The 23,590-nt window shown below is 30.1% G+C and overlaps 1 protein-coding gene across 1 annotated transcript in view; it reads left to right on the top strand.

Moving 5' to 3' along the window:
• The first annotated feature begins 3,846 nt into the window (after positions 1-3,846).
• Positions 3,847-23,590, top strand: part of LOC132739682 (uncharacterized) — a 49,985-nt gene continuing 30,241 nt past the window's right edge. Inside the window, exon 1 of the mRNA XM_060727443.1 lies at positions 3,847-4,645. Coding sequence (XP_060583426.1) covers positions 4,543-4,645 — 103 coding nt within the window. The 5' untranslated portion in view covers positions 3,847-4,542. The remainder of the gene's footprint in view (positions 4,646-23,590) is intronic.

The following is a 23,590-nucleotide window of genomic DNA, read 5'->3' as shown; positions in this document are numbered from 1 at the left end:
ATTATGTTTGAAACAATATTTATCATTATTATTTTTATTATAGAATACCACATTCACAAATCTTTGTTTTAACATCATTTTACATATGTCATCATTTAGAAGTACATGTAAATGAATGACTTGCAAATTTGGATGTATGAATAATACGCTTGGTTAATGGCAATTTTGCGATAAAAATATGAACAGCATGATCGAAATGGCATATGATAATAGCTATCCAGACACAAGAAAGTTTGTACTAAGAATTATTTTTTCTACGCCTAAAAAGTACATCATTCTTTGTTGGAAAATGATGAAATAAAAACACTATGCATTTAACACACATCGTAAAATAGTTATCTAGAACTAGAGTTACAACTACAACCAGAGTTACAATTACAACCAATCTACTGCAATCATTTCTGCGCACAATGAGCGAATCATACGCAGTACAGTCTTTCCTGTCATAAAAAACCCGGAAAATTCATAAACGGTGTACTTTTAAAAACCTGGTGTTTTAAGAGAATAAAAACAATATTTATTGTTACTTGAACGCCAATCTATGATCATTAAGATATCTGTAGTTACGATATGAAAACACAAAATTAGATGCACTTGTCACGTTGCTGTAGGGCTTCATAACATGATCTTAATTTACAAACACACAGAAAAGAAGAAAATTGATAATGCCACTGTTTTCCCAGTAACTATATATACCTTCTTTACAGTGATTTTCATATGAAAATCATTATTTGTTAATTTTTCTTACATTACGATGTTAGTCTACTCAAATATTGTTTGCAAGTATGAACAGCTACTTGTACAGATATACAATGCATTGCGCAAAGCATAGTTTGCTAAAAGCAAATACTTGGAATACCTTTATACATTCACCATTTACAGTGCTTTCAATAATCAAAATTGTGTTTTCCAGTCATAATCAACAATAACATGTCTACAAAATCTATATAATGTGTTTGATAATTTCCTATTACATGTAATAAGAACCCTGGTCAAATACCATAAATCGTTTGATAATTATCAAATGAATGAAGATCAAATGCCACATGTAAATTTTAAATGATGATACCAAGTGTGTTCAAATATGAATGCAACTGGGTAAACTTTGGGTAAATTTTCAAAAGTGCTTAATAAACAATGCTTTTGTTTAATGCATTTTCATAATCTTTTCGATGTATACTGTTCAGACTCTTGAAAATAGCCGAACCGAGTTTTTTTCGCGTGTGACATTTTCTTTCGGCAATGTGTTTTTGAGACTTGGATATAGGAAAAAGTCACAAGGGGCAAGATCTGCAAATAAGGAGGATGAGGAAGCACGACAAACTTTTCCTGTTTCGAATATTCTCGTACAATGGCCGTTTTGTACGACGAAGCATGCAACAACCTGACACCACGGAGACGAGTTGCTTGTCGACGGTTTTTGAAATATTTCTTTAATTTATGAGGGACTTTGCCTTTGTAAAACTTTGCATTTACAGATTTACCATTTGGTACGGCAATTTGAATAGCAGGATTTTGATTGGTAAAGAAAATTACATACATGACCTTTTTGCCGCTCATGGAGCGTTTTGCTATGCAGGTCTTTGACTTCCTTTGGTTGCCCACATTGTCTTATGCATCTTTCACTTGGGCTCATAAAAGTGAACCCACGTTGTATTGCCAGTGATGATTATTGCGAAATATTTTTTGTTAGTTTTATTAAGGGAACTGTTTCAACAATTGTTTGGAGATTCTTACCCGAGGAAGTTTTTGCTCTTTTGTTAGGAGATGAGGTATCCATTTGGCATTTATCCTTTTCATTTTGAAATTACTCTGAGAATTGTATGAGCAACTCCTACAGAGATACTAACGCATTTAGCTATATGTTTAGTTGTAAATCTTGCATTAAAAGCAATCAAATCCTTTACGTTTTCAACTATTTTTGGCGAAGTTGCAGTTTCGGGCGGCGTGCATGAGGTGAATCCTTTACTGAATCCATACCACTTTTAAGTTTCGTACACCACCGTGTGATAGATGAAAAAGAAAGTTCATTTTTTCATGAACACCACATAAGTCATTAAATATGCATTTCGTCTGTATACAAAAAATACAGCGGTTCTTGATATAAGGCCGTATTTGGTCATTAAAAGGAGACCTTTTCCCAGCCATTTTAGCTTTAGTATACACGAGTAGATAGCTTTAATCGAGCTATTGTCAAAGCTAGACTGAACTGATTTACACATGCATTGTATCAATTGAGAGCTTACTAAACAATATGTGCGATATATGTACATAGTTCGTGCAAAACGTGGTTAAAAGCGAGATACTGGCCTAGTTGCATTTATATTTGTACCCCCTTCGTAATTGTCGACATGAAAGGAGAGGTGAAGAAGGAATTTTCGATTTTTCTGTTTTCAATATGTACATTTGGTAGGTAAATTGTGAAAGAAAATATTTTTTTTAAGATATTACATCATCGCTTTAATTCGATAAATCAAAAATCTGTAAAATATATAGAAAGTTCTGGAAATAGTTAATCCCTCGAGTGCATTGAAAACAAAAACAAATTGTTGAAAATTAAATTAAAAGACTTGGTTATTTTAGTCTGTTCATGAGCAGTTTTAGCACCCTAGCACCAACTTACCTACTTATCTGCACGTTATTTGTCGAATCTAGACAGTTAAATTAATTGTAATGATTATCTATATTTAAGTCAAGGCTGCAATAAAATTAGAAAGACACCTGTTAATACCTATCAGTTTATACTGCTGCCTAAAAACTTAATCACAACGTTCCACAATAGTATAAATCACCTGTATGCCAATGGTATAAGATTGATGGAACACATCGCCGTTTGAGTTTTGTGAAGAAAGAAACACAAATAAACTAATCGTACCCTGTAATAAGATATAAAAAGAAAATTTATATAAAGATAAAATCGTTAATTAAACTTAAAATAAGTAACAATTATTGATCACTAACTTGCATTTGCATCTTTTCAGCGAAAAGTTAGAGATTTATGAATGAAGGCTTCCTACAAAATGCGTGAAAAGAGTGAAATAAGTAGAATATTAACCTATTTCGTTCAAATAAGTCGTGACACCAGGTTTAATAAGATTTAAATCAGTTGTAGAGTTAAATATGATTAGATTTTGATATGGTTAAACTTTTCGTAAAATACCTGTATTCATTTGTAGTACTTTTAATTGTAACACTAAATGGATTGAGTTTTGAAAAGTACAGAGATAGAAATGTTAAGGAGCTACCATAAGACTGGACAGCGTAAACAAGGCATACTTTCAAAAACAACTTTGTTATGTAAGAAAACGAAATAATTGTTTGCTGGCTCGTCTAATATTTTCCTGCTTTGTACGCCTCCATTTATATGTATATTTCATTTCTCGATAATATAGAACATTATTTAATAAAATGAATATAATTATTGATATATTAGAATGATCATTCTTAAGAAAATGAATTAAACCACTCATTTAAAATTTTGAATGGAGTGCAAAAAAAAACTACGATGGAAAAAATCAGTGCCCAAAAATTCACAGTCAAATATGTCTTATAATAAAATATATAATATTATATATTTCTTATATTTCCAGTCAGCTTTTGTTTCTCAATTCGCACTGTTCTTGTTTACTAGACAAACATCAATGTATAAATGCGAAACGAAAATTATTCAAAGAAATATTTTCTCAATGAAACTAACTTAATCGATCTAACAAATTCCTCAAGGATTATTTTATATCAGCGATCTATATCGGGTAGTTTGATGGCTATACGTTGTACATCAAACCTTTTTACCGACTGAATCCTATACTATTTCGAAGCATTTTCGTTTTACGGTTAATTACCCAAGCATCTGAATTTCTAACATAAAGTGAGATACTTTGAAATATAAATATAATCAGTCAGAAAGGTGTTAAATACGTTCATAATTTAGTTGGTTATCCTGAATAAATATACTTATTCTTTGATGATTTTAGCAATCATAACGAACTATTCACAACCATACGGATATAATTGTAATTTTGATTATACGGATATTTGTTAATTGAGATTTTCTCAGTTTTAATTGGTTACTACTTCAAATTATTTTTATTTTGTTGATGAACTAAAGTTTAAGAAAAAGAACAGACGTGTTAACATCAAGGAAAACTAAGTCTATCTTATAATTATTGTTTGATTTGAATGCGATGCATACATATGAAATATTTCTTTATTTTTGATTCCTTTTTTAGTAATTTTTGGATAAAAGTGATGCCAACGTTGAATTCAAGTTAAAAATAAGCTTGTAAAGCATATGACAAATAAGATTTTACACCACATTATTCCAATGATAAAACTGGCAATCATCGTAAACACATTTAGTTAACAGTAAATTATATAATAATTATAATTGAAGTCATTAATTCGCCACGGACTGAATTTTAAATTATGTAACATTATTTATGAAATAGTGCGGATTAAATTCATGATTGAAACGTGATTCAGACATCAAACAACTATGGATGTAACCTATGTTTTTATCTATTATAATAGAAGATATTGTTAATGGATTTAGAAATTTACAATATAGTTTTATACATGGACAAGACAGACGCGCCGAATAAGAAGAACGATGTAAATGAAGATACACATGAAAACCGCTACAAAGGTGAGTTATCTGAGAATGTTTGTTATTGAATAACAAATTAATTCTTTTTATATGTAATAGATAACATTTAAATTTTAGATGTATGAACTCAACATTAACGTGTTTTTCACAAGTTGTATGGATCATGGTACAAATTTATAAACTTCTAAAAAAGGTAACTTTGTAAGATAGATAAATCCAGTAAAAAAAACAATTAACAATATTTTTTACATATAATCTTCTTCTTCTGCTTCTTGTGGATAGTGTAGAATGAACTTCTCCATTAGTATAAGAAACTTTCGATGAAATCGAGTTAATGGGAAATTTCGTTGCTTAAAGAGAGTTCACTAAAATATTTTTATATTATATGGCGCGACTAGATTTTTTGCGGCGATTTTTATATGTATACTATTAACTTGTGTGCAAATTTTACGATCCTTTGATCTCTCCGTTTTTTAGGAATAACCATATTTATTCTGAAACGCTTTTAACTCAATTTTATTTAAGAATCGCATTAAATATCGACTTATAATTTCTTTATTAGCTTTTTCATTTTGTTTTTCCGTTGTAAGTGCACTAGCTGATAAAGTAGTTCTACGAAAAATTATATACTTTTACACCGCTTTAAGTTATGAATTAATCGTTCATAGTACTTATTTACTAGCATTACCATCTGATGCTCTTCCTATTGATACTAAACGCGCGTTGGAAACTGCATCAAATTTTAATTTAAGAATCTGCGATACTGAGTTCATCCTAACGCCGTAAATGCGAACAAAAACAAGCATTTACATTTTCACGAAAAAAAAGATTTTAGGATAAGCATTCAAATGACTAAAAAGATCAAATATCATATTTTTACGAAACTTTGCTTCATCACATGCCCCGAGGGTGAACAATGCGTAAATGTTTGGAGGGTTTAACACATCAAATATTCTCTACTTATGTCTCATAGTATAAGTGAACGTATATTGCTTTTGTCAATTAGATAAAATATGCAATGAAAAGCATTTCTACGAAAATGAATCAATGATGTAGTTACCATCAATGAATAAAATATTGATATAATGTTGCATCATAGTATTATTTTTTTATAAAATATGGTTATACAGTGTCTCGCCCTTTCAACTTTTGAAAGAGAACGTCTTTCTCGCAGAAAGGCCTATCTTTTTTCTGAAAATATTATCATGAAACGATACCATATGGTTTAAAATTCATGTTGAGAACTCCATATTTTTCACTTCCGACCATCAATCATAGAAAGTTATTCAATTTTAAAACACAATGCAAATAAAATAATTGAACTAAAAACCATGATTAAAAGAAAAATCCGTTTGGACATCTGCATCGCTCATTCATTTAAAAACATGATTTGAATAAGATAAATGCTACGTACAAAAATTTAGTTTTAAATTGTTATGATAATTTGTACTTTTTGAAATTATGAAAAAATATGTATAGAAATGAATAAAAGCACCGTAAATATCAGTAAACAAGCTTGTCAAATCAGGTTATAATCAAATCAGAAAAAAGTAAGAAGCGTAAATGATCGATACATTAATTATTTCTTAATTGCTTATACTTGTAACTTTCAACAAGCACGTTTTCGAACTTCAAACACTCTCACTACAAATTAACATTTTATCATGTTTGTTGTTTGTAATAACCATAAAACTTAATATCTTAAATCAAAGAATATAATATTCAATGTTATCTGCTAGACAAGCTTTGAAATGAAATATTTCAAACACAATATTGTCTGGAAGCAATCCATATTCCCAGTAAACGACATGATAAAATTATAGTAACATGGTTTGGCTTTGTACAGCCTATAGTAAAGAATACTTTATGTTGTAAACGCTTGGTAAAAGAATAATATGCAATCTTTGAAATTAAATTAATTCCTCTGACTGCAAATTCAAATGTATTTTAGTAATATTTACTTTATTGATAATAAACGTTCACTGAACTACAGCATAAAGCTATTTAAACAGAATATTTTTTAAGCAAACGACGCTTGATCTGCTATAACCTTACATGTGGATTTTGCATGAATGAAGACTAACCAATGTTGTAACACTTGTCCGCTATATGCAGTCATGCAAAGAAACACTTTTTGACAGCAGATGATTCAAATCATTACTGAAAAAAGCATACCCACTTGTTTCTCGGCGTTTCATACTTCCAAATAGTAAAAGAGAAATTCTGCGTAAATCATACCTATTCGTATCTATTGCAGCTATGCTGGGTCTGTCTTTCGATATATTCATATGATCTTCCATGCAACAAAACGTACATTTTAATGTTTTATTTACATTATAATATTAAAATATTACAATATGTAATGAACAAATTATGTATAATGATATAATGAAACTATTTAATAATACACAATATTTTAATGAAAGAGCATTAATTTAAATGATTTATTTCGGATAATTATAGAATAGAATATCACATATACCACATATAAATATCAATGTCATTGTGTGCGTTTTATTGTGTTATTTTCTGAGGCTAACATATTTTTTTAAATACAAATTTTAACAACCAAATTCATTGTTTAACTATTCAATCATAAGCAGTTTAAATTTCATATATTTTCTGTATGATATGGTCAGTTTTGCTTTGGAAAATAAGAAATGCAAATATTGTATCTATTTTCTAAAGAAGAGCAGGCTAACATACATGTAGCTCTTTAATGGTCGCAAAGACAGTAATAATTCAATTCAAAAATAGTTTTTTTTCCACATGAATAATCCGAAGACGCTAGAGCGACTGAAACCTACAGCGATAAAAGGCAGGTGATTTGAAGACACTGACCATTACCTCTTAGCCACGGACGCCCCTTATCTATGCTTATAACCTCTCAGTATTCATTTGCAAGTAAATAAGAATAAAAACTGTTTTGTGTAACACATATATCGCTAATAATTGCACGCACAAAGAAACATCTATTTTACCATCGCAAAGAGATTCAAATCGCATCACCTGAAAAAAAAAAGCATACCCACTTGTTTCCTCGGCGTTCATACTTCCAAATAGTAAAGAGAAATTCTGCGTAAATCATACCTATTCGTATCTATTGCAGCTATGCTGGGTCTGTCTTTCGATATATTCATATGATCTTCCATGCAACAAAACGTACATTTTAATGTTTTATTTACATTATAATATTAAAATATTACAATATGTAATGAACAAATTATGTATAATGATATAATGAAACTATTTAATAATACACAATATTTTAATGAAAGAGCATTAATTTAAATGATTTATTTCGGATAATTATAGAATAGAATATCACATATACCACATATAAATATCAATGTCATTGTGTGCGTTTTATTGTGTTATTTTCTGAGGCTAACATATTTTTTTAAATACAAATTTTAACAACCAAATTCATTGTTTAACTATTCAATCATAAGCAGTTTAAATTTCATATATTTTCTGTATGATATGGTCAGTTTTGCTTTGGAAAATAACTGCAATGTTTTGAAAGTATATGGTATTTTAAAATTCAATCTCCCATTTCTGACTGAAAAAACATTAAAAACAATATATATAATATGCATTAAGTATAACATATATTTTATCAGCTGTACTTTATCAGAGAATCTTATTAACAGATGAAAAACATTAGCACAAACCAACCAACCACCTTTCTTTAACCCTGACTCATAAAACAACTGGTTACAAGAGTGAAATAGGCTTACAAATCGTTTGATACTAAAATTGAATGCTATTTTATGTGATATTAATCAGGTATACAAAATGCTTTAATGGATGGTATCAACTGTTATAGGTTTGTAAATAAATAAGTATCCACATTGTGTTAACATTAAGCATTTGTAACAACAAAAATCAGCTGTAAGGATAACGAAGGATGTAAAGTATTGGCTTTGTTCTTTAAAAAGATTTTTTGGTACAAAATATTCTCAACAGCCGGCTATAAGTACCCACTTAACAAAAAGTTATTATCAATTATATAAATTATTAAAGAATATTTGTCTTATTGTTCTTCTATCTTTTTTTATTTCTTTATCCTGTCACTGCAGAATTTGCTGATTTAAAATCTAACATTTTAATTTGTAAAGATGGTAAGATCGCTCAAGAGCAAAGAAAACACAATAATAATGGTAAAAATTGCAGACTCGATTTGGTGAACACTGTGAGAGCAAACAAAAGGTACATCATTCAATACGCTCCAAGCAACGCAGTATTCAATCGTCAACACAATAAAGTGTTAAAGTGTTAAAATCAATTATAACGTAGAAAATATCGTACAACGCAAAAATACTCTGTATAAAAAAACAAACAGGTGTCAGCTTATGCAAGTTTTAATTCAAGGATAAAATGGTATTTCTGAATGAGGCCGAGGTTGTGTGAATTTGAATGCGCTCAAAATTTCCATATTTTAAGGTAACAGTGTTGGCTATTTTCACGGTTTGAATTTCTTCTACTCTAAAATCATATACAAAGACAAGCTACCACACCACAGATTTATTTAAACGGTGGTTATATTTATCAACTGCATTGATAATCATGAAATCTTTGAAGAACACAAAGCAAATCGTTACCCTTACCAACACAAGGACTGTTTTATGGCAAAATGAGTTTCACTGTGACTATAGTCTTACAAGTCTTATACAACTCAAATGTCAAGGCCGCAGCGAAATAAGAAGGAAACTTAGAAATGCAGATCGATCGTGAGCAATGAAATAAGTAATAGAAAGAGCACCGAAACCCGAGGTTATCTGATTTGTACGAGGGGGCGTAGCCCCCGAGTATTAATCAGATTACCGAGTGTTTTGGTGTTCTTTCTCTTTTGTATCATAGTCAAACATAAAAACACGTTCCCTGTTGTCACAATATGAAACCCCGGCAAAAATGAACCAATGAACGAACATCTGAATATGATTTTTCTGTCGCTTTTCCTTTCTCTGCCGTCACAATATGTAAACCCCAGCAAAAATGAGCCAATCAATGGGCATGCTCTGGAGTGCGGGTAGCTAATACCCGCACTCCAGTTAACGCACGGTGCATGTTTATGTTTACGATTTAACCCTGACACATTTTCAACAGAAAGGTCTCCGAACTATGATACAACATTAAATATTTAAAAATAGCAATCTTTGTTTATTTAGTTTATCCAAAAAGACATCTCTTTGATGACTCGTTAATATCTTCCTGACGTTTTACATCTTTGTGGTAACTGTAATAAGACAATATAAAAATAAAATAAAAAACTTAAAATAAAAACAGCACAAAAAGAGTCATGACAGAACAAATTTAGGTGTTTAAAATGTTTTATTTATTAGCGTTTGCGCCATTGACAAACTTTTTGTAGGCACACGTAGTAACGTTACTGAGGACAGTTTATGGAAAATAACTGTCAGAAAGATTGAAATCAAAGCATTCTCAATAAACGAACAAAAATGTAGGGCAAAAACACGATATAAATATAAACTAGCTGAAACGGCTTTATTCTTTTTGTAGAGTTTTCTGACCATCTTATGTATGTACCTTTAGACCTGAAGTTAATCAAGGTTTCCTGATAATTTAAGATATCATAAACTTATAACCTTATCATATCCTGTTGATAAATATGATCGATAAAAAGATAGGGATTTCTTACAAGCAAAATATGCAATGCTTAAGTATATCATATCATATTGATAGACTAAGAATTACCTACAATATAGTTGGAAGGAATAGACTTGACTTTTTAAAATCTACATAGTGCTTTTCAAAAATATTATAACTGATTTACAGCAAAAGAGACGATAATTTATTATAATGTTTCTTTTAATTATTGTAATATCAGGATATTTTAAGTGACCTTCTTTTAAAGTACAAATTAACGACAGCAAGTATATGTCAATCCCTTCTACAATTTAAAAGTACTCTAGTACTCAGAATTCCTTCTGTATTCGTTTTGCTAAACACCTCGTATCAATTAGTTTCTCATTGACAGTGCTAATACTTTAATGTTCGTTTTCAACGTCAAAAGTACGTAATTATTCATAATTTTGATGAAAATAGGGATATTTGAATTGAACATTATTCATACTAAATATAATCATATGACTATAAATCTAGACGTGTTAAACATTTTGGGATTGAATTTATAGAATATAACTGAAAAACAAGAAATTTGCATAGAATGACTTTTTGCCAAAATCTTTGGCAAAAATCCGTGGTTAATGAACCTAGCTCTTAAATTGCTTGGGAAAAAATCCTCGAATAATATTTCATACTATTGATTTATTAGGATGGTTAGACGATCAACACTGCCAAATTTACTTACTAGTATTGCTTATTATAAATGTTTACTGACTGAATCATTTACGATTTGTAACTTAACTACCCAATCATCTGCATGTCTACGTATGATCATATTAAATATTAAATATAAATGCAATCAGCAAGGTGTTAAATCAAATCAGAAATAAACTTACAACTGATCTAATTTTTCGAAAATAATTTCCTTTCTTTGATGAATTATTATGAACCTTACCAAAAGAATGATTACTTTTTGGAAAAAGGGGGATTTTAACAAATTATTCAATGAATGAGATTATTCTTATTTTTTATTTCGATACTCTGTAACTATGTTAGTAAGTATCAAGAGTTTTTAAGTAATACAAAAAAATGAAGTTTATTTCTAGGGACAGAAAATAAGTATTTGTGATAATCAACTGTCTTTTCAGTATGTTATTTTGTATCGAATGAAACCTAATTACGTAATATATGCGTGGGTGATTTTATTTGTATTTTGTCTGTGATCTTGTTTAATAATGAGATAGGAATAAAAACATGGATCTAAAAGTTTGCATTAGTTTAGTTCTAAGTGAAGAATTTATTAATGGATTTATAAACTAACAATATACATGTTGTAATATTCGTGGACAAGTTGGACAGTAGCAAACACAATGTTAATGAAGACACACATGAAAACCTTCAAGGTGAGTTTTATGAGATGTTTTACTAATCGTTCTATTCCGTTCAATTGTTAACCATTTCAAAAGAACAAAGAATAGGGATTAGAGCTCCTTCTACTTCTAGATAAAGATGGACCAGTTTCGCTCTAAGCCCTCGATGTGTTACCACGGGAACAATAACAAGACGTATGAAACAAAACAATAGTGAATCGAGCACGTACATTTCATTTACACCAAAGTGGTGACTCATATCAAAGGTCATTTAAAAGGTACATGTGTGCATCAAAACTTCACGTGGACGTCATAAGGTGAGGCAATCAGCTGAAAATGAAGAATTATTTAGTAACATATATCAGAAGAGAAAAAAAGCTGCTTGCTACAATCAAATTATTTGTGGACACATTTGAGATTTTAATTCTTTATTTCAATGTCAAAGTCTATAATGATAAACGTTCTTTTGTACCTGTACACCTAAAATAGATGAACCGAAGAAGGTAAAATACATTAAAATACTTAATGATATTTCCATTCCTGTCATGTTTTCTTATCACGTCATGTTTCAATAACATCTTAAAATATCTTGCGCAGCGAGTATTAAATGTTTTTTTGAAAGTATATCGTTCTGAGTGGTGTTTTGTTTTTATCAATTTGATTCCTTAATTTCACTTTGGTGTAATTCAAAAGAGTTAATAAAAATTGCAGTTCCGGTGTAAGTGTCGTACATTTCTTCATTATTCGAGTATTTTTTTATCAATTTACCAACCATTCAAATTATCTTACTTTTTAACACAGGTGCTAGATACACCCTGTATTTGTAATACTTAGAAAGTAAGGCGCTTACTTTATCATGCTAAGAATGAAAATAAGAAAGGTGAAGAATAAGGACCTGGTTAAGTTGTACATACGAGAAATACATGATATTATATATAGAAAATGAACCCATAAAAATGTCCTGTATTGTACAAGTGGTAACAACAACTTGTTACTCTACAATTTTACAACAATATTTCATTTACAATACGTAGAAATTTAACAGGTGCCATTATCGTTCAAAACATAAACTGTAGAGAATTTAAGCCTCTCAGTCAAAACGAAAGACATATAAACTTTTTTAAGCAAATGATATCTTCAATCAAGTTTCAGGTCAAAACTAAAATAAAGGTTAACAGATATGTTGCAATTGTGTATGAAACACTTGAAAACCGATGTTTTCGAAGTTTATGTCCAAATTATACCAGATAAACCATTTATTTCCTCTAATCTTACATCAACAATCGTAACAACTTTGCATAATATCTATCTTATTTTTAGAATCTTCTTGTTCCTTTTATTTATATAGAAGAAGATTCTTAATATATTGATACTTCAACAGTTGATAAGTACATTTTACATTATGTTATTTTGTAATAGATCTCAAGCTTTAGCAGATAGTGGAAATTTACCTCTAAAATCGTATATTGCGTTTTACTTATGCAACGCAAACAAACAGATGACTGACATTTCTTTTTAAAGAAATGTGAAAAATATCCAGCCGAAGATTATGTGCTATTTGTTCGTAAACAAAATATTGTAAAAATTTACAACAGCTTGTTGTTTGTAAAATATTGACCGGTGTTAATTTTTCAAACGAAAATAAACCAAACTGACAGGTTAGTTGGTACTGTTAGGGAAGTAGCGTTGTTGATCAATGTAGATAAATGCAATGTTAGAATTCTTAGCATTTCAAACATAATTGTTAATTGAAAACATTATAACATTATTTTCTGACATGCATTTTAGACATACTCACAATTTTGATAATTTTGGTAATGGTAATGCATTACTGTCCCCAAAAGGTGGAACTGGTACTGGTTTACTGTCCCAAAAAAGTGGTACTGGTACTGCTATATAACTGTCCCAATAAAGTGGCACTAAGAATGCAGTACGAAGGCAATACTTTAGTTGTCGTAAACTATTTAAAAATGATAAACAAGATCAACAAGGAAAGGTTGCGTTCAAAGAACGCAAAAGAGATCAATTTTATTTTGTATACTATTTTATTTATTTATGAAAGTGCAACTTCTTATCTGAATAAAGTAATGAAATAACTGACTTCCGTCTTGCATATTATTTTTAATGTATTTATTTGTAATATGGTTTAAGACAGTCATGTTATGTAACATTTTATGAGAAATTGCCCTACATAACATGTAGCTGTACAGTAGAAAAAACATCCTAAAATGAGTTTATTTCTATTATAGTAGCAGTTTGTATGTGTATATGTTAAAAAAATTAGATAAAAAGGGACTGGTTATTATAATGAAAGTGTGAATGGAAGAACTAAAGAGTAAACTATATTTGTTCATGAAGGTGTGAAGGTGTATATGTTAAAAGCAATTAGATAAAAAGGGACTGGTTATTATAATGAAAGTGTGAATGGAAGAACTAAAGAGACGAACATATTTGTTCGTGAATGTGTGAAGGGTTAACACAGGCTATTCTCATAACTGTTAAGTTTTATGTTAAAAACACAATTGACTAAAATTACACCTATAGGATTCAAATTTTATCAGAACAGAACAAAACAAGAGTTTATTTTATTTATTTTATTACGCGTACGCACAAAGGTAAATCGTTATAGCAAAATATCAATCACACCATTTTTGCATTTAGAAATAGCTACATCATGAAACTAATTGACATCAACTGTAAAAGTAATAATTCTATGTATAAGTGATAACAAGATATAAATGATCTGTTTTAAATATGTGTTCGATTGTTAATATCTCTTATGAAATATAATGTGGTTAACCGTTAATGTAAATAATAAATACTTTTTTGGCTGAATATATTTTTCAGTCTTTTAATTAAATAACCAGGAAACATTTTTTGTGGTAAAACTTTCTTGTTGAAAACATATATGGAATACGAACTATACATATATAATAATATATGTATTTGTTGTTTGTATGGTGATTAAATGAAGGTACTGGTGCATAATTAATTCTAAAAATGAAAATTCTGGTACCTCAGCACTGAACCAAAATGTAGTACAGGTACTAATACTGCATCATTTGCCAAGTAATGGTGTTGCTACTTAAGTACTTTGTTGCTAGTGCTGAGGGATGGAAGTGAAAAGATATTTATATTTAATATTTGCCAAGCCAATTAAAGGTTTGTACGACAATGATCTAGTCAACACTTTTGTTCTTTTATTTGAAATCAGCCTCAACAAAAATTGTAATATATCTTAACATTTCTTATCATTCATTGACACCAGATGCCCTTTAACTTATATATACTTTAAGATTTATTTTAAAATTGATAGCAGAAATTTCAAACAAACTATGCTAGAACACATTATAGTCAACACCTACCATGCATTTAAATATAAAACAAACATAGTTCCATGCATTTAAAATTACAAAAAAAAAACAGTTCGCGAAAGAAACGCAATCTCTCGCCATCTTAATCTCAAAAATGCCTGCCTTCAAAACTTTGATAAGATTAGGTTTTCCAACTTCAAGCTAACTATCCTAAGGCTAATACTATTGATAAGATTTAGTACCGAGTAACCTGAGTTATGAATGAAATAAAGAGCAAATTGGACATAACCGCGAATGCAAAATCGATTGGGTGTCAAATAAAAATGATTTCGACAGAAAGGTTAAAACATGGGAAGTTGTCGAGATCTTAGAAGATCAAGGGCTTTTTAAAATAAAAAATCCTTTATTTCTCTGAAATAAACTGTTTTTGAACTTCTCTCTTTGGTAACAAAACATTGAACCTCGGGCAGACCGTTTTACGTCGTTGTGGTGTTGTAGTAATCGAACTTGTCTGAATGGTTATTTTCGATGTCATGTATTTGATTCGCAGCGCTCAAATGAGGCCCCTTTGCGTTGAGTAATTTGTTGGGAAGTTTTCTCTCATGCTGAGTATATTTAGAGATTGTTATCCGTTGTTTCGTGTAGAATTCCTGTCTTTTTAACCGATATTTTATACTGAGCGAAAAGACGCGTTTGTGTGTTTTACCATACACAGTGTTTATATAACGTTCCACATTTATACGCTGTTTCTTCATATACATGCTGTCTGTACATCTAAGTACATTATATTTTGTCCGTTTCTCCATCTGTTAACTGTTGGTTTCTTTATCTAGGAGCTATTAATATAAAGTTTTTTACATACAATTCAGTTCTTTATTCAATGGGTTTTGTCTTGAAACACCTGCATGATCTCTCTTTAACTTTAAATTCAGATGAAATATAATGATAGCAGTTACTACCTCATTAATGGTACCTCTCTAAATATTATGTTTGGTATATTTGAGATAATTAGAAATATTGCAGACTTCAGACAGTTTCACAAGACCTTGCTGTATTTTGATTGCTTAATAATTGCAACAAATCTAACACACATTTGACATAATTGCATTAATGTTATAAATATTTCACGAGTTAAAAATCAGTTCAGGTTTAATTACTAACAGTAATTAAAGGGGAATAAAATGAAATAGGTTTTATTTCAATCATCTTATTTGTGGCCTTGAAAAATCGATATAAAGACGTTACTTTTGTTGGCGGTTTCGGCGTTCCCATAGGCTTGTCTGGAGCATAACTCAGTCACTATAGGATGGATTGACTCTAAACTTGGTATGCATGCTTCTTTAATGATCCGAAGTGCAGTTCACAAGAATCATTACTCTGCACTTTTTTTTAGTTATTATCCTTTGTTAATGTTCATGCATTTATTTTTGTCCGGGCCATTTCTCCTAAACAATAAAAGCTATGTATTTGAAACTTTATAGGATGATAGATCTAATTGAGAAGAAGTGCAGTGAGGGATCGGTACTCTGTACTGTATGATTCTTGAGTTATTGTTAATTTTAGACTCAATTTAAAAGGCTTGTCCAAAGCATAACTCGGTCACTTTAAGTATGATTGACTCCAAATTTGGTATAAATGCTTTTTTTCGTTGATCTGAAGTACAGTGCACAAAAATCTATCACAGAGTCCCCTATTTGGTCTGTCAGTTTAAAAAAGTTCGATGGTATTATTATTTTGATTATAAAATGTTTTATAAATCTTGACGTAACGTTCTTACAATCAGATCAAATGCCTCTAAAGTTAAAGGTTAATGTACATTAATTGCAAGAGCAGTGTTTATAAATAATCTGTATTTAAAAAGAATATGCCTAACCGACAGTTATACTGTTGACAAGAAGACACATCCGAGTCACGGAGATTAAGTTATTAAAACCTATTTGTTTACAGCGTTTGAAAGTATGCAAATTGTCTCACCGGGAGTTGATTTGGTGCCCTCTTACTGATCAGGTTGTAATGTTTCGATTATCAAATATATTAAGCACAAAGTCATGTAATATTTACTTCTTGAATTTGTAAATAATAAAAGGAAGGATCAAATTAAAAAAGAGATAAGAAAATGGATACTTTGACTGGTGTTGCAAGTTTTCATGTCCCTCAAATGCAGATCCAATCAAATTGCTATTTTCATGTAATTGTGTTGTGATTTATGCTTCTTCGGGATCACCCTTTTTCAGATCTCTAAAAACAAAGATTGAATATATTATTCGAAATTTATACGGGTAGTCCTTATCATGTACAGTTTAGCTTAAATCTATGTGGAGGACATTGTACCGTTACTAGTTGATGTCGTTATTAATCTGATGTAGTGAATAAATCCAAACCTATAACCTTTTTTCTATAAAAAGATAAAATACTCAAAACTGTTTTGAATCGACATTGAAAATGTTCATCTCAAAATATTTATTGTTAAATTATGATATACAACCTGAGTCCGGATCTTCTGATATCAGACAAGATAACAAAAGACCGTAATGAAGCGTATTGAAAAAATAAAAAATTAGTTGGAGATGTTTAGGGAATATCGTTATCTTTTGGTCAAGAGGAAGTGGTTTAGACGAAATAATATAAAACAAACATCTGCCGCTGATTCACATCAGGTTACATTATGTTATAAAAACCATAACAAATGTGTTCTGATGATATGTTTGCTGATACGTTTCGCATTTTTTTTGTAAAAATGTGGTTATTAAAATCGCTTTATTCGCTTCCAAGTGAAAACTATGTATTTGAAATATATATACAATTGTTTCAGGTATTCGAATATTGAACGGGAGTTTTCTTTTTGAAGTATTAACTTTTCATAATTTGCTCAAAACTTACAACATGTAGCTGTAGTTGTCATGTTTTAAATTTGTTTAACTTTATGTTATACATGTACATATATATATATTTGTATCTATTAGTTTAAAAAAACGCTTCCACATGTAAACATTATTATGTTTACATAAACACAAACATAGCATAATTTTCAAAACATGTTTACAAACGGTTATTCTTAAAAAGAAGTATATGAGAATATATTAATATGTTACATACATTTTAAAATATGATAAACAAGATCAACAAGGAAACGCGGCGTTCAATGAACGCAACCCCAAGGCATTTAATTTCACAATCTACATTTTAAAAGTTCGATAACCATTACCTATAAATCCCTTGTAATAACCCTCCGCAACTAAAAACTAAAATAAAAAAGGGACCGGCATTTTCATAAAATTTGCAGTATATATTAGCTACAATCCGATAAAAGATAAGATAATTATAAAAAACAAAGATTATCTGAAATAGAGAAACAAAAAATATTTCATAAATTATTAGATACATAGTTACTGCAGTACATATAAATTCTAAAGATAATGTAATAATATTGATAAGAAATTTGGTTTTACAGTGTGACTATAATGAGGTAAAACTGTAACAGCTGTTTACAATACAATGAATTAGTACGTTTTTCTAAGATTAAATTGCAGGATTTTGCAACATATTCGATAATACTACCATTGGACAGTCAAAAATTTATCGTCATTTAACATAAAAACATTATGAATCTCTTTTGCTTTACCAAACAGAGTTCGTCTTATATCAATATAATGTGGGCATTTCAAAAGTACAATGATTTTAATTTTGTACGTCTTTTATATCGATCAGTCCTAGTCTTACTAGTGCGACTCCGCAGCGGAAATTTAGCAAATGCAGATTTTATGTGCTTATGAGGAATCCTCATAATAATACTACACATTTTATTTTTTTTTTTGGAAAAAGTGGCTCCAAGTTCAATTCACTTGCAACAGCAAAGTTAAGCGTATGTTTACAAGTTCCCATGAAAGACAAAAACGCATGGCTCTGGTTTGAATTGCATCTATACAACTAAACTCTCTGGTACCCTAAATGGCAGTACCATACGCAAAAACTATCCAAACTAGGGTGTCAAATTATTTTGTATAAACATGAAATGGCATACCACCTGTTGCATTGCATTTTGCAATTAATAATCCTAGAAACTTTCTTTCTGCTTGTGACACAAACTTAGCAATACAGTTTGAGCACATTAAATAACTCTATATACAAGCTTATGCATTGATATTTTCATAACACTGCAAATGAATTTCTTGAACTCTGATTTGCTGAAATACATTGTAATAATTTAGTTCCACAAGTTAATGAAAAGCATATACCGGATAAGACAAAAACGTCCTGAGTCGTTATATATCTATCTCATGCAAACTATATTCTCCTGTCAGCAACTTGTATCACTATTTATAACACCGTACCCCTGTACGTATTTTACAGTTATATTATTGAGACTTGAATTCTGCTTAAGTCGGTGCTAGGGGGCGTGGACGGTTGTTTGCACATTACAGTACCGTCCATGAACTAAGTCAAACAAACCGAGTCTGCAACATTTTCAATTTTGACGTGGTTGGACTTTCTTTAGGGATTCTTATTTTCTCTATTTGATTTAAAAATGATTTCCTCGATGTATTCAAATAAAAAAGTTTTCATCAAATAACAAAGGTACTCAAACATATCCTTTTATCCTGTTGATATAAACGATATGTTTCATTGATACATAAACGGCGGGAGGTTCTACGGAGCAATAAATGCGTCGCTTAGGGGTATATGATAAGAATTGTAAATCCTTTTCTACCGTGCAGCTGGAAGTAATAGACTGGTTAAAAACTACTTAGTAATTTCAAAGCAAATAAGTTAGTTTTGGCTGTATGTATGTCTATATTATTTGTTGATATATTTTTCACTTCGTATCTTCTTTAAAAGTGTATATTCCTATTTACTCGTATAAGTCAAAAAGCTTCTCAAATGATATAATTAAAAAAACAACACAGGATGATATGATTATGCTTGCATTAATTGATATCAGTATTTGTAAATTAGAGCATCCAACGTGATACAATGTAGTTATAAAATTTTCTGGGGTAAAATGTCAGAATACAATATCAAATGTCTTGTTTAATATTCTTAATTACAAGTACACATTTACTGAAGATATAAGTCGCGGAAAACATCAATATTTTTCGGCATATATTAATATAAATATAATATATTTTCCCAATGAAACAAATTTAATTGATTAAGCAAATTCCTCAAGGGTTATCTCATACTATTGAATTATATATCATGATAGTAAAATAACCAACACTGCCAAATGTACTTACAAGTTGTCTGTGCATGATAATATAAGATATTTTGATGCAAAAAATTCATTAAAAATCAGCAAGAAATGCGTAAACCCAAAGCTGAAATTAGCTTGCAACTGAGGTTGTTATTCTAAAAATGTGCTCTTCTTTCTTTTGAATAAAAAATGTAAGAACATAAATATGTTATTTTCTATAACATGAAAGGATATAATTCCAATGTGAATAAAACCAGCGAATGTGATTTTGTTCTATGTATTTGTTAGTAAATTTCAGATGTTGTCAAAGGAAGCAGAATTATCCAGTATACTTCTAGAGAAAGCAAATTGGCTCTTTCAGTTTGATTGGCTTTGTTTTGCAAAGTACAATTAATTAACCTAATAGTTTCGTCATATCAGATATATTTATTTCTTTTTTAGTTCAAGCGCATTCGATAACATAAACTACTTAGTATTGGTTACTCGTCTTTCATTAAATATAGAAAACAGGAAGGGCGGCGTTCAATAAATGCAACCATCACGACCCAGTAACACGGGACCACCGGCAAATAGCCCAAAACATCATTCGCGAAATATTTACCACCTTTTGACCTATTTAAACTAAAAAATAGGCGGACATAGATGTTTTCATTTCAAGTGCATCCGTGCATAATTTTGACATCATATCATTTAAAGTGGTTGAAAGATTTGAAATTTATTTTAACAGATGAAAAAAAAATAAAAAAAAGAAACATATGACGGCTTTCAATTTTGTGTTAAGCTGAACAAATCATCGGCCGGTAATACAAAGAATATGAATGCGATATAAATTTCACTGAGACCACCGGAATTGGAAGGCCGAAAAACCTTATCTCGAAATTGATAAGCGGTATGGTAAAAAGACGTTCTTGAAAAATGAGGTGTATCGAGAAGGCCGAATCGTAATTACTAGAAATGTTAATGTGCTGACGTTATTTACGTTTTTTTTGTAATCTGAGCGCACTGTGTGGTGAATAGTACTTTGTTTCAAATTGGCTTGAAAACATAACTTTTGATTCGTTCTCTGTTAACTTTTTTTTACGTTTTTATAATATTAAATATTCATGCCGAATACTGTTTTATCTTTGTTATCAAAGAAAAATAAATAATGTTTTGTCTATCATATTTTAAGGGCCCTCGTTATATAAGTTAAACCGATTTGATGATTATTGATTTAATCATTTTTTTTATGCATGGATAAAAAATATATCTCACATCGAAAAAAGATGGTATCCACATTTCAGAATTAAAGTATTCTGCAAACAAAATTAAACATTTTACGACAATGCACTTTATTTTATAACAACCGTTATAAAACTATAGATAACGTTAGGTTTGAAATTAAGTAAAACCGTTCACTAAACAAGATGAAATGTGTACAAGAGCCAACGACTAATAAAATAATAGCATAAACGTCACTATTTACGTTACATATACTTATATCGATACATATTTTTCTAGCTCTAGTTCATGCCTTCAACACTTGAATATATGTTTCACTATAAAGTATCAGCAATATAATAATCTATTCATAAGAAATGGTGGTAAAATTGTTTTATATATTGTAACTAAACAGTTAACATAACTGTCTATATATGTCTGAACAATGTTTATTTTTCTTGTCCTGGATCAGCGCTCCCCTTGCTTCTCCATATTAAAGCTGTTCCTCGTCCGTACAGTGTTTGTTTCTTCATTTTATGCGCTATTTATTTCTCCATTTATGTTTATTTTTCCATTTGTGCATTGTTTGATTTTTCATTTGTATGCTGTGAGTTTCTCTATATATGCACTGTTTCATTTTCATATGAATAGAGTCTCATTTCTAACTGCTGAATGCTTCTTCTTGCATACGCTCTCCGTACCTTCATCTCTTTTGTCTTGGAGCTATGGAAAACAATCATACAAGTCAGTAGTTAACAAATGTGTTTGTTCCGTCTCGAAAATCTATATGCATGATCATTCACATTAAGGCCTTAAACTTTAAACGCGAATTAAAAATAATGACGGAAGTAATCAGCTTTAATTCAACCAACCATTCTAGATTTTTTTTACTTGTAATTTAAAATAAAAAGGGATATTGTGGATGTCTAACTTAACTGACTAAGAGGTCGCGTATTACTAATTTTGATTAATACAAACAAATGTGTATCAAAACATTTTTTTAAATTTATTTTAATTAATTTTACTTAGGTTATAATTATGATTTATGATTGAAATCAGTACAGGCTTAATGTTTTACAGTTATAAAAAGAAAATAAACTGACATATTTTTATCATTTTTTGTCAGAACTTATTAGTTACGGCTTTATTTAATACACATTTTATCGTCAAGGATGAGTAAATTTCTCATAAAAATTATGTGCGATTTAAGGCAATCAAATAAAATAGTTTAAAATTTATAATTATGATGCATGACTGTAAAGAAATCATAAAATCATACACTACACCAAATTGTGTACGTAAACTCAACTCTCAGAATGCCATAATAAATGTTTGTCGGATAACACATATAAAGAAGCCGTGAAAATCGTAACTTTCGTCGTTCACAAGAAGTCAAATTGATGCTGAAACTCCTTACATTCACCATTTTATTTTGCTCAAAAGTATTAACAGAAGCTGAAATATTACCCAAACTCTAATAGTTAATATAGTTTAAGGAAACTTTCGAGATTTGTTGATCTTAATATGAAAGAGAAGTTGATCATGTCAATAACTTTTACCCATGGAATTCGGATTACCATTGTATCAGTCAACTAAATTCTAGGAGGGACGAGTACCATTTCACTGGCATAAAATATGTCCGAAAGACTTCTTACCAATCTGGATTCATGCTGGTCGCAAACGCACTATGTTGGTTTTATCATGACGCGGCTCATATGATTGTAAATTATCCTTAGCTGAATTTCAATGTTAGGGCGGTTATCATTACGCATCTAAATCTCTTTTCTCTTTGCACATAATGAAATCGAACGCATATATATTCACGGGTGATAAAACATGAAAGGTCTCACAATAGCTACAAAAAAGCAGAGATCATCGAGTCCAGTAATAAATAGGTCATACACAAAATCATCACAGAGCCGAGTCAATTCTTATAAATTAATGCGGATCAGTTCTGTTAGGCCTAGTATATCATAACGCTTTGAGAGAGAACTCTGAACTTGTTTCTGTTAAAGTTTTGTATGAGTGTTAACACATTTGAGGAAAATAGTAGGTGAAAAAGATATTGCCAATTAAAGCATTGACGTCAAAAAACAGCAAACACCCTAGCTTTAAAGAAAATGTTTCCATCGGCCGCTTTAACACGGGTTTAAACTTCATGACTTAATCCTCAACACTTAGTCTATTTTTTATGTGTTTTAACATACTCTGTTTACTACGGAATGCCGTTAGGGCCATCGCCTATGAATGTGTTGATCTGAAACGCGATAGTCGATAATACGATGGTGAAAACGCGAAATCACGAAACTACGATGGTGAA

The sequence above is a fragment of the Ruditapes philippinarum genome, unplaced genomic scaffold, assembly GCF_026571515.1.
Source record: "Ruditapes philippinarum isolate M1 unplaced genomic scaffold, ASM2657151v2 ctg234_1_1_1_1, whole genome shotgun sequence".
Taxonomy (NCBI): domain Eukaryota; kingdom Metazoa; phylum Mollusca; class Bivalvia; order Venerida; family Veneridae; genus Ruditapes; species Ruditapes philippinarum.
Note: the sequence above shows the minus strand (reverse complement) of the source record. Positions and strands in the feature narration are given on the sequence as shown.